Source organism: Rhinopithecus bieti, unplaced genomic scaffold, assembly GCF_001698545.2.
Source record: "Rhinopithecus bieti isolate Rb0 unplaced genomic scaffold, ASM169854v2 scaffold_14838, whole genome shotgun sequence".
Classification (NCBI taxonomy): Eukaryota; Metazoa; Chordata; class Mammalia; order Primates; family Cercopithecidae; genus Rhinopithecus; species Rhinopithecus bieti.
The window spans coordinates 115,283-128,413 of NW_016807897.1; the positions used below are offsets into that span (position 1 = coordinate 115,283).

At 38.3% G+C, this 13,131-nt stretch overlaps 1 protein-coding gene across 1 annotated transcript in view; it reads left to right on the top strand.

The window, feature by feature from the left end:
• The window catches only part of PASD1 (PAS domain containing repressor 1), a gene marked incomplete at its 5' end in the record, with an annotated part of 73,785 nt that overhangs the window by 15,537 nt on the left and 45,117 nt on the right, over positions 1 to 13,131 (top strand). The window contains 4 exons of the mRNA XM_017884078.1: positions 4,060 to 4,159; positions 4,610 to 4,720; positions 6,049 to 6,179; positions 8,836 to 8,918. Coding sequence (XP_017739567.1) covers positions 4,060 to 4,159; positions 4,610 to 4,720; positions 6,049 to 6,179; positions 8,836 to 8,918 — 425 coding nt within the window. The remainder of the gene's footprint in view (positions 1 to 4,059; positions 4,160 to 4,609; positions 4,721 to 6,048; positions 6,180 to 8,835; positions 8,919 to 13,131) is intronic.

Below are 13,131 nucleotides of genomic sequence, written 5' to 3' on the forward strand. Positions count from 1 at the left end.
TTTTTTTTTTTTTTTTTTGGCGTGACTGAGACTCACCATGCTAATATTTGTGTGACAACTAATAGATATTTGCAAACTTGGCTTTTGAAAAAACATCTTAATTTTTCGCTGGTATTTATCTTTGCTTCATTAAGTTCTAAGTACCTTGATCTTTCTACCTTGTGTAATAAGAGCAAATGCTAAAAATTTACAAAAATAACATGAGGTTAATCACGCTTTCAGGTCTCTGCCCTTTTTCTAACTAAGGAACAAGGTCACTGGAACAGATCCACTGTTTCAATTGGTGGTTAATTATAAGGCTTATTGTCACTATTCCTATCCCTAGAGAATCAAAAAGAAACTCATTACCACTAGTCACATCCAAGAGAATGTAGACTATCAAAAGATAGCTCACTTTGAACTCTTTTAAGTGACAATGCTATCTTCATTTTCAACTAATGAAAGAACTTATGAGACATAGCACTTTGTACCTCTTGTTAGGGTATTATTTTATACTTTACATCATAATTGATTGTGCATATTTAATCTGCCCTACTAGACTATGTGCTCATTGGAATTCATTGTCAGGTTCACCTTTTGTAACCCTTATAAGAAATAAGTGTAAAATCTTATTCAGTGAATTACTTCATGTAGAATGTCCAAAATACAGGAACTGGTCCAGTAGCAAATTTTCTGTTCCTGATGCAAATTGGACTTAGGCAGCTATGGTGTAGTAAAAGGAACAATAGACATGGAATTAGATGTAGCTTTCATGTCAATTTCATTTCTGCGTTTCTGAACTCTTGACAATTGGAGAAGCCTTAATTTCCTGAAGAATAAGACAAGGGATAATTCTTACTCTCCCAGGAGATTAAGTGAGCTTGTATATGTGAACATACCTAGAACAGTGACTGGCATGGAGCAGTTGTTTATCGTGTGTTAGATGAGTGAATGAATGAGTCGTCTCCACAGAGGTAACCTAGTTTGGCATCCAAAGTCTGTTTTATAACTAAACCAACAAAACGTTTTATTGAAAAGTTAAATTTATTGAAAAAAATCTACGTTTCTTTTTACTGTGTGACTTTCACTGTCAAGATGTATTGCCTGTTAGTTGCATAATGTTTTGTTTGGTAAATTAAGGTAATATTTCTATCCTTAATCAAGCCAAACTTGATTGAGACAGCATCCATCTGCTAATTCGAGCACTGACCAGTTCATAGGCTGGCTTCTACAAATGGGCCATAAAGATATATTTCTGAATATTGACTGTAGATTATTAATGGTAATCAGTTAAAAAATCATTGGAATTTGTGGTTCGTCACACAAAGCCATTATTCAGCTACAAAGAATACTTTATTACTTTGTTGCTATCACATTAAAAGCTCATTACTTCTATATCTGATATTCAATTTATCCATGTCTCACCATATTTCAGCTACATGATACAATATTATTCATTCATTCAACCAATATTTACTGAATGCTTACCAGTGCCAAGCTCTGTTCTAGGTGTTGAGGATATAGCAGTGAATAAGACAGGCAAGGTCTCTGTTATACTGCAATTTACATTTTAATGGGGAAAGCAGATAATAAACAGATAACAAAAAAGGCAATAAGAGAATGTCAAGGAGTTGGTGCTATGTAAAATACTTTTGAGTAAAGACCTGTATTAAGTGAGGGAGAAAGCCATTGCAAGTATTTGGGAACCAGTGCTTCACATTTAAGGAGGAGTTAGTTCAAGGGCTCTGAAATGAGTATTTGCTCTCGTTGTGTTTGGATATGAATAAGGAGTTAGGTGTACCTGGAGTGCAGTGAGCAAGAGAGAGAGAGAGCAGATAAAGTCAATAGCAGCAAGGAACTAGAATATAGAGTGGTGAAAGCCCTTATAAAGACGTTGGCTTTTATTCAGAATGACTTGGATAATCAGCGGAAAATTTTGAGTGAACATAGGAATAGCATGATGTGGCTTATGTTTGGAAAGGATCACGCTGGCTGTTCTATAGAGAATGGAATGGTGGCGGAGGCATGGCAAGAATAGATGCAGGGAGAGCAGTTACGGCTACTGCAGTAATCCAAACTGGAAATGAGACTTGGACCAGGTGGTGAAAAGTGTACTAAGTCTGTACGTGTTTTGAAAATTGATCCATTAGAGATTGCTGATGGATGTTGAGTTTCAGAGATAAAAGGCAAGTCAAGGACAAGTAAATGGGTAAATGCTGGTTGCCATTACCGATATTAGGAAGACTGAGGGAGGAACATATTTTGTCAAAGAAAAGATCAGGAGTTCTTTTTGGATCTCTTAAAATTGAAATCTGATTAGACATCCAAATTGAGTTATCGTGCGGGCAACAGACGAGTATCTGCGAGTCATTAACAGATAGGTGGTATTTAATGAGATGGAAGTGGAAGAGACCACATAGGGAAACAGGCCTAATGACTGAGCCCTGGCACTCCGATGCCTAGTATTCAGGAAGCAAGAGTAAGATCTAGCAAATTGTGAAGGAGTAGCCTTTGAGGTAGAAGTATATCCGCATGTGTGTGGTGTCCTGCAAGTCAAGTAAATGTATCAAGGGAAAAGGAAGGATCAATTGCATCAAATGCTGAGATGCTTGGTAAGATGAGGGCTGAGAAGGGCTGAGAAGTGATGGTTTGATTTGGCAATATGGAGGGCATTAGTGCCCTTGACAAAAGCAGTTTCAGTGGAGTGGTTAGATATAAACTTCATTAGTGTGGTTTCAAGAAAGAGTGAGAAGTGAAGAAAGGGGAGGTGACAAATATAGTTTCATTTCAGGAATTTTTGTCCCAAAGTGGACCAGATAAGTAGAGTTATAATTGAAGGGAGAGGCGGTAATGTAAAGGAAGGTTATGCATGTTCAGAATTTTGTGTTGTTTTTGTTTTCCTGATTATTTTTAAAATTTCTTATTGATGTATAATGTTTGTACATAACTCCAGATAAGTAGAGTTATAGTTGGAGAGGCAGCAATGTAAAGGAAGGTTATGCGTTTTTAGAATTTTGTGCTGTTGTTTTTGTTTTCCTGATTATTTTAAAGTTTCTTATTGATATGTAATATTTGTACATATTTATGGCATACATGTGATATTTTGATACATGCATACAGTGTTTAATGACCAAATAGATGACAGATATCATAGCATGTATAATACAGCATTCTGTATGCTTATCGGAATACCCAGCCGAGAGGAAAAGAAAACTTGATGTGTGGGGTAGAGTAAGACTTTCTAGAACAATGTCTTTTCATAGTCTACAGAAAACGGGATGCAGTGCACAGGCGAAGGAGTCAAATTTAGGTAACAGCTTATTCATTGGAAGAGGAGGGAAAGCAGGTCTCTAGGCACAGGAACAGGTATTATCGGTTGGTAAATTTGGTGTCAGATGTTGACGTTTCCCATTTTTTTCACTGACTGAAACAAGAAATCAGGTCAGCTGAAAATGAAGGAAGGCTGGGGCGTTGGAGATTTGAAGGAAGAAAGAGTAGGGGAGCAAATTGTCTAAATAAATGAATTTTGGGCAGAGTTGAATACGTATCTCAAACAATATACTGCTTAGTTGTGGGTTTTTCTTCATCTACATTCAATTGCTTGGGTGAAGGTGTAGGTGTAAATGAAAGGTTGGAAGTAACTAGAGTCAAAATTTTCCCAGGCAAGTGTGGTAGAGGGAAAGAGCACATAGGAATGATTACAGTGACCATGGAATCTGAACTGGATAGGGAAAGATGTGATGATTTGAGGAAGATACAATGTACAGTGAAAATGTGATAGAAATGGGTTAGAGGTCTTAGTGGATGGAATCATTGTTGGAGAGGTGGTATATACAAGAGGGGTATTTGTATGAGTGCACTGGAAAGGTAGAAGGTGGTGGTCATAAAGTAGGATAATGTGAATTGTATTTTTTAGAGGTATAACAGATACAACTGTAGATGGCTGAGGTGGGGCAGAGCATGAGCTCGCTGGAGGTAAGGAGATAGAGGAACTGAACAGTATTAACACAGATAAAAAAGTTTACTCTCTCCCTCTTCTCCTCCCTTTCCCCTTCACCTCCTCCTCTCCTCTCCCGCCAGGCTGAGATTGTGGGCAAAAAATTATTAAGCCTTCTGCCTGATGAAGAGAAAGATGAAGTCTACCAAAAGATTATTCTCAGATTTCCTTTGTTAAACTCAGGTATGTATATTTTTAAAAGTAGTAAATTCTAAGGTTTTAAGGGACAAGTAACAATCACTCAATGGATTAATTTTTAAAAAGATAATTAGAGCATATATGGCTGTTGATCATATATTAATTTACTTTTATATAATATTGCAAACTATTTCTAGTGTTAAAAAATCTCTCCTCCATTAAATCTTATTCTTCACCACAGACCCTGAGTATTGTAGCATTTGTACAATTGCATTAGTGCTGTGTAAATAATGGACCATCGTGTGTAGTGTTCTAGCTGGTGCCCTGCTCTACTGATACAACATAGATAGCTATGTAAATGCTAATGTTCATGGAAAGAAAATAATATTTTTGTAAAATCTAATCTAAGTAAGACATTGGTGATATGAAATAATCCAGTAGAATATGGTAAAGTACAAATGTAGACTTGTTTTGTATTTGTTCTCTTTTTATTAGAAACACATATTGAATTTTGCTGTCATTTAAAAAGAGGAAATGTTGAACATGGTGATAGTTCTGCTTACGAATACGTGAAATTTATTGTGAATGTAAGAGATATTTGTAATGGTAAGCAATTCTGTTTATCTTATCTATATGACATTTATGAGTTATGTAGCCGCTCATTACTAACATAAATGCTCTTCTGCTTGGTACTTGCAAACTGTCTGATATCCCTGTGGCCACAGTTTCTGACTACTCACATTAATTAGACTTTTAAAAAATTAACAGTGAAATTTACAAAGTGGGGGACACTGAGTTGTTAAGGATGGCTCTCTCCTTTTATAAAACAAGGAAATGATTGCAAACATATAACAAAAGAAGTTTAATGCATATCCAAGCTTAAAATAATGGGGACTCTATGTGTCTATGTGTACCAGAAATTAAAGTTTAAAGCAGTATGATAATGATAAGAAGAAGCTGATTTTGTGGTGGCCTTGGTGGGTTTTAAGTCATGCATAGGCTCCATTGGCTGGGGTCAGGAATTCTAACACCCAGTCAAGCACCAGTATATAAAACCTAGAGATCAATAAAGTGATCAATAAAGTTCTGTCCATTGGCCCAGAGGAATAGTGAGTGGGTTCATCATCTCTCTCTGGGAATTTGAATGGACAAAATGTGCCACTTACCGGAAACGAAAACCCAAATTTTTGTTGTGTGTGGATATAGGGTCCATTTTACAAATTTTGAGGTGTCAGAAACTGCAAGCTGAGAAATTAACATAAATTAATTAATATTAACTGGTTTGGAGCCATTAAAATATCTGGGACTTGAATCAGAGGTAAATAGCCCAAATAGCTAACAAATATATGAAAAGATACTCAAACTCACAAATAAGCAAAGAATGAAACATTTGAAAACCAATGACATTAGCACTCTACACCCATCAGAATGGGAAAAATTAGAAGTGTGAATAATACCAAATATTGGTGAACACGTGAGAAATTAATAAATAAATGAAATTAACTCACACAAAAGCTGGCTGATATATTTGTCATGATTCTTGGAAATTAAAGGTCATACTTTTTGAAAAAATCTTACTTGACTATTTGTGCACAGGTTACACACACACACACACTCTCACACACTCTACCCATGTGGTCTACATAAAAAGAGAGGAGCCACATCTCTTTTGGAGGCTAAAATGTCCATCCACAGGGTAATAACGGAAAACTGAAAACCAACCTTAACTCTCAACATTTGATTCTCAGTAATGAATTATTTATGTTTTGGTGGGGAGGGTGGCTGAAAAGGAAAGAAGACAGGAAAAATCCCATGGCTCAGAATTTTGAAAATTGTCAGTGGGTTAGCAAACAGCACATGGATGTGGCAGGTATTTGTCTTCTTATTTTACTGGTCCACCTTTCTGTTGTCACATGTGTGTCTATCTTCCTTAGAGTCTACTGTGGTCTTTAGTGGCTTATTTTCCAACCACCTCCATGCTGACTTGTCTGCTGCATGTATTCCTCAGGAGGATCGGTTTTATCTTGTGGGAAATGTTTGCATTCTCAGGACTCAGCTCCTGCGGGTGGGTATACTGTGTTTGTGCTTCCCCCATTGTGGTGACGTGGGCTTCCTTTGAAGGGTCACTTCCCCTTTGGTCTCTCAGCCACAGGACAGCATTGCTAAATTACTCAGTGTGTGCAGAGGGTTGTGCTAGGGTATGCAAATAAGGAAAGTCAGCTCCTATGTTTCAGAAAGTGAACATCTCAATGAAAATTTGGACACACTCGAAAGAAATGCACAATCATTTACAAGTAGTCTTGACATAATATAAAATATTATAAAAGGTAGGTGCTGGGAACTGGAACACATTAAGAGAAATGAGCATTTTGGCAGGTAGATAAAGGAAGGCTTCTGATACCAGGTGAGTTTTGAGGCAGCTCCACCACAGCCCCATTGGGTAGCTGATTGTAAAGACTTCTGCTCTCTTTTTGTTCTCTAACATACCATTCACAAATTCTAGCTCTAAAAATAATTCACTTTGGGATTCATCTGATAGATTCAGCATCCATTAATTTATCCATTCAGTAACATATTTAGTAAGCACCTACTGTGTTCCAGGTACTGTGCTAGGTGCCAGAGAGACATTAGGGGAGATAGGCAATAGCTAAATAATATTGGAAAGTGCCATGGAGGATGACAGAATAATGTGCTAATGACTAGTGCGGGTGAGGAGTTCAGACAGAGTCGTCAGGGAAGGTTCTTTTCGGATAATTTGTCTTTTGAGCAGAGACCCCTAGGGATGCTAAGAAAGGAAGGCAACGCAGGTAGAGGGTTCAACATCTGTAAAAGACCTGAGGTAGTAGTAACTAGCTTGGAGAGTTCCGAGTAACAAAGTAAGTTATGTGACCAGAGTAAGGTGAAAGTGGGAAGGAGCAACAGAAAATAAGATCCAGGAGAGAGACAGGGGACTGATTATGTAGAACTTTGAGATCCATGGTAATCAGTTTGGGTTTTATTTCAAGTGCGTTGGAAAGCAGGAAGGTGACATGATCTGATTTTCTTTGTTAAAGGTCAGGCTAAATACTGGGTGAGAAATAGAGTATAGAGAAACAAGAATGGAAGCAAGAAGACCTAAGTGAAAGATGACAGGGGCTTGGACTATGATTGTAGTAATGGAGATAAAAGTATTCTGATATGGGATATATTTTGGAGATAGTGCCCTTGCTGATGAGTTAAAAGTGTCTAGGAGAAGGGAGAGAAACATCTCATGGAGGACTCTTAGCTTTTTGGCTTGTGGAACTCAGCAAATGGAGGGAACTCAGCAAATAGAGGTGCCATTAACTGATTTTAGCAAGACTGGGACAATGTGGATCAGGCAGTGTGGGAGGCTAAAATCAACAGCACTGTTTGGGCCATGTTAATATTGTGTTGACGTTACAACATAAAACATATCCAACTCATTACCTTATAAGGGAAGCCTCTGATCCAGATTTCCTGTGTTCACATCCTTTCCCTACCAGCTGTGTGACCGTGGCCAAGTCACATCCTTTAGCCTCAGTTTCTTTTTCTATAAATGGCAGTCATAGTACCTTCTATTAGGGTTGTAAGGAGTAAATAAGACAGTTTCTCCTATATGGCAAGCACTCAGTAAATGTGAGCTATTACAATTGTCGTGATCATTGTTATTACTGTCATTATTACTGCCAGTGATCCAGAGAGGGCAACATACTTGCTTTACTTTTCATCTCTGGTTTAAAATGTGGGATTTTCAGACCACATTTTAGAAATTGTGGAGGGGGCCTTTACATTCAGTTTTAGAACAAGTAATATATGTCATCATTTCTTCAAATTTAAGATGGTAAGAAAAGCAGTATAGAAGAAAGACAGTTTAAGGAGGTTGCCTAATTCAGTTGCCCCTTCCATTATTCCTTCTTTGTAGCCTTGTGGGATTTGAACTGTCACATCTGCTATGAGAATACAGACATCCCACTTTGGAAGTCAACCCCAGTACCTACTTCCTTCTCTGAGGAAGAGAAAAAAATCTTGTTTGGCCCAATACCTTGGTTGCCCTTACAGCACAAGGAACTCTATTTGTGTTCTAGTCCAGTTTCTCTCTAGGTTTGTAGGATGTTTGTTCCATATTAGNAGGAGGTTGCCTAATTCAGTTGCCCCTTCCATTATTCCTTCTTTGTAGCCTTGTGGGATTTGAACTGTCACATCTGCTATGAGAATACAGACATCCCACTTTGGAAGTCAACCCCAGTACCTACTTCCTTCTCTGAGGAAGAGAAAAAAATCTTGTTTGGCCCAATACCTTGGTTGCCCTTACAGCACAAGGAACTCTATTTGTGTTCTAGTCCAGTTTCTCTCTAGGTTTGTAGGATGTTTGTTCCATATTAGTGGACATTTTGGAGAAAAAGTCTTGTGCAAACAGATGGCTTTTTGGAGGAAGATTTTTTCACAGTGTGACTGTGTAGTACAGTGGGAAGAGTGATGAACTCACAGTTCAAACTTTGAAATTCTGCTCCTAGATCTACTAGCTCTATTTCTTGGGTCAAATCATTATATCTCTATAATCTTGAGTTTTTCAAATCTGTAAAACTCCAGTGCATTTCTCACATTGATATGCAGATTATTTGTAACATTGGATATGAGCATGCCTCCAAAATTAATATATGCTATGCATTTTTACTATTTGTATACATACTAAATATCTAAATATTTGAATTTTTCTGCAGCAACTTTACACTTCAAAGGCAGCCAGTGATGAAGCTGAACTTACACAAGATTCAGATGAGGAACCTTTTGTGGGAGAGCTCAGGTGAGAGGTAGTATTGATAAAGGTAATGAAGATCTAGAATACAATTTTACTGAACAAAACTAAAACGAGAAATAACACCTACAGATATTTTTTTCCCATCAAATTGAAAATAAAAAGAAAAAAGAAACAAATGGGCCAGGGATGGTGGCTCATGTCTATAGTCCCAGAACTTTGGGAGGCTGAGGCAGGAGGATCCCTTGAGCCCAAGAGTTTGAGACCAGCTTGAGCAACATAGTGAGACCCTGTTTCTACAAAAAATACAAAAAAACTAGCCAAGCATGGTGGCATGTGCTTGTAGTCCTAGCTAGCTGGGAGACTGATGTGGGAGGATCAATTGAGCCTGGGAGATCAAGTCTGCAGTGAGCAGTGACCGTGCCACTGCACTCCAACCTGGGCAACAGACTGAGACCCTGTCACTAAATAAATAAATAAAACCAGAATAGCAGTCTACTAGTCTGAACTTCCTTTCCCAGCTCATATAATTCACATGTTTTCCAACAGAATATAAATACAGGTGATTGGCTTTTATTGTTTTAAAAAAGCATTAAAGCAATAAATAGAGAAAACTTAACTGACCCAGACATGTAATGACTTTCAAATTAAGGTAATGCCTTTTAATATACTACTTCATTACTTTTTTTCTTGAAAATAAAGGTAATGTTTAGACACTTTTAAATGGTAGAAGAGCAAGTATGCATTGTGGTAACTGCTAATTATACAGGCATCCCTCTTTTGTGAATCTAATATGTTCTTTAAAATTTGTTTACTAACACATTTTCAGAGAGTAGAAGCCAATATTCCACTATTTTACATGAGAAAAGTAAAAATATATTCCTAACCCCCAGGAAAATGCTGATTAATTTGCCAGATACCACTAACACCCCTTTATAAACTTATTTAACAAACCACAAAGGAGTTCTGTAAAATGTAAATTATTTATAATACTGTACAGTTATTCAGCATTTGATAAACTAATTGTTAGGTACGTTTGTATGTAGTAAGCCACAAGACCATATACCATAGTGTCAGGTATTGGGAATGGATTCCATTTTCCTTCTACATTGCAGTGTACATGTACTGGTAAATAAATAATGAAATAATATATTAAATATATTAAAGATGTGCACTGTATGCCAGTAATACTTAGCAAAATAAAATAAGCAAACAAGGGAACTTTCAAAGAGGTTTCTTGGGATCAAAGGCATGCTTGTATGAGGTCTGATGGTGAGAAGAGTGAGCTGGAAGCTGTGGTCACTGTTACTATTCAGAGGCAGGAGGAGGTAAGGAAGCCAGAGCTGGTGAAGGAATGAGTTAAACAGGAAATATTTGAGGCTCATCTGGATTTAAGAGAAGGCAGGGAGAATCTTCCATTCCCATCAGAAGAGTACAGAGGTGATTGGCTGTCAACCATTGTCTGATGCTACACACAGAGCAATGGGATGAGAAACAGAACTCATGGTGGCTAGCTATTTACATCCCCTTTGCTTGGTTAAAAATTCTTGTTAACATAAAGCTGCATTTGTATTAATAATTGTGTAATTGTGTGTTGAATGTGACAATGTGACATGTCTGCTCATGCCATGATCACATTTATTTGTACCAGCATGCTGTTTTTATGGAATCTAATTTTTTTTTTTTTTTTTTGAGACGGAGTCTCACTCTGTCGCCTAGGCTGGAATGCACTGGTACAATATCGGCTCACTGCAACCTCCGCCTCCCGGGTTCAAGTGATTCTCCTGCCTCAGTCTCCTGAGTAGCTGGGATTATAGGCATGCACCACCACACCCGGCTAATTTTTGTATTTTTAGTAGAGACTGGGTTGCACCATGTTGGTCAGGCTGGTCTCGAACTCCTGACCTCGTGATCCACGCTCCTCGGCCTCCAAAGTGCTGGGATTGCAGGTGTGATCCACTGCGCCTGGCCATAATCTAGATTTTTAAATGAATCTTCAGTGTTTTATGTTTGGCTCCTAGGAGTGGGGAGCACATGCATGACCAAACTTAAGACTTCTAGCCAGTCTCTGAATGTGCTTCATTGCTCCCAACTTTTCTTATAGTACATGGACTTCAATAGGCCTGTTAGTCTTGCCCACTTCCTTCATTAGTTTCTCTAGTTTCTTAAAAGACCTTTTACTGAATAATGTGGAGAATAAGATACATACAAGACAACATGTTTAAACAACATGAACTCAAGACGCTATAAGGAGAATGACTGAGACACAATAGCAGCACACTGGCGTGCTCTTGTCTAAGCATGCATGACTTAAACATATTCTTGCATGTGCCCTAAAACAGATTTATTTAGCAGGTTTGGGTAATGAATTTTGTTTAAAAATTAGCATATCAGTGTAGCAAATATTCAGATAGTGAGAGTTTAGAGAACAAAGACACCCGTATTTTATTTAAAGGTAGAGCTTAATTGGATGAAAAATATTCTGATGCAGCAAGGAGCCAACTACCACATCTATGCCATAATCTTCATAAGATACATAAGAAAAGTGTTTTCTGAAGGCTTAAAATTATGTCTTTTCTAATTTTGTGAGAAATTATGACTCAATTGTGGGTGAATGCACACTCTTTCCCCTTAAATTCAAAACTAGACAATGGATTGTTATCATGTAGGAAGTAAGATAGAAAATGACACTTAAGGAAAAAACGGATGCATTTAATAAAGAAAAGTCTGATTAATTCCAGACTGCTTGTCCCTCTCATATCCCTCCCTCCTCCAACTCCATCGCCACTACTCTGGCCCCAGTCTCTTCAGCTCTCATGTGATGGACTGTTAGTGGACCTGGCTGGCCCACTAACCTGAGCTCTGTAAGGCAGGACCTGTCACCCTCATCCTTGTCTAGCACAGAGCCTGATATTGAGTAGGCAGAAGTGACATCTGCTCATTAACTGATTGGTTACTTGATCTTATCAAAATGGTAATACATTCCAGGCCATGAGATCTCTCAATCATTATGCAGTATTGTTAGAAAAAAGTGCAAACCAGTACCCTATTGCTTGATTTTTTCATAGACTTGTCCCTTGTCCCCATGATGTTTTCAATTAAAAGGAGAAGAGATTGCGTTGTATCAGGGTTGTAATTTTAGTTATTAATAGTCTGGCTCCCATTTTACCCTCTGGGGGATAGTTAGAAAAGCAATTGGTCACAAAGGTCATAGGGACCTACAGCTCCCAAAATGTTTCCCTTATCTTGGTAATTCAATTTTTTAAGAGTAAGAAGCATCCTGCTGATTTTTTTCTACGCTTATGAAGGAAACACAAAGATGGGAATTTGAAGTGTTTAGAAGAAAGGGTGTATTTCCACATAGAATGTCCTGTTTGTGCATGTTTAAGATTTGAGGCTTAAAAATCTTTCATTCCAGGAGAGGGCCTGAACAGCTGGGGTATTTTTCATTGAGGCTACAGATGCACTGGAGTTTTCGGAAAGTCTTGCTTTCCTGGACTACTGAAGGTAGAAAGAAGTAAGGGATTTGTGAGTCAGTGAGGGTCAGGCAAAGAAGTGAATATCGAGCAGCCCTCTGCTGTCTTGCTACTGCTGGAGTCAGAAGTAAGCAACTAAGTTACTTTTTGGATTTACCCAGTTGTATGTATTGGTAAGGCCCAAATTCCTATCATAGCATCATCTTTTAACACAGTGCAATTTGTTCTTCATACTTCATGATGCTATATTATGTTTATTACTCAGTTATTTTCTACACATCTAAAAGGTAGATTTTAGATTCATTCTACAGGTGAGAAAGTGCACTCGCAGAGGGATGTATGATTCACCCAAACTCACACAGCTAGTTAGGCAGTATAGCTGTATTTGGGACCGAACTTATCCTAGGCTCCATTCCACGAGGACACCAGTTTCAGGAGCTGTGGCTGGTATAAGATTCAAGAGAGAGGCCGGGCGCGGTGGCTCAAGTCTGTAATCCCAGCCCTTTGGGAGGCCGAGACGGGCGGATCACGAGGTCAGGAGATCGAGACCATCCTGGCTAACACGGTGAAACCCCGTCTCTACTAAAAAACATACAAAAAATTAGCCGGGCCTGGTGGCGGGCGCCTGTAGTCCCAGCTACTCAGGAGGCTGAGGCAGGAGAATGGTGTAAACCCGGGAGGTGGAGCTTGCAGTTAGCTGGAATCCGGTCACTGCACTCCAGCCTGGGCGACAGAGCGAGACTCCGTCTCAAAAAAAAAAAAAAAAAAAAAAAAGATTAAAGAGA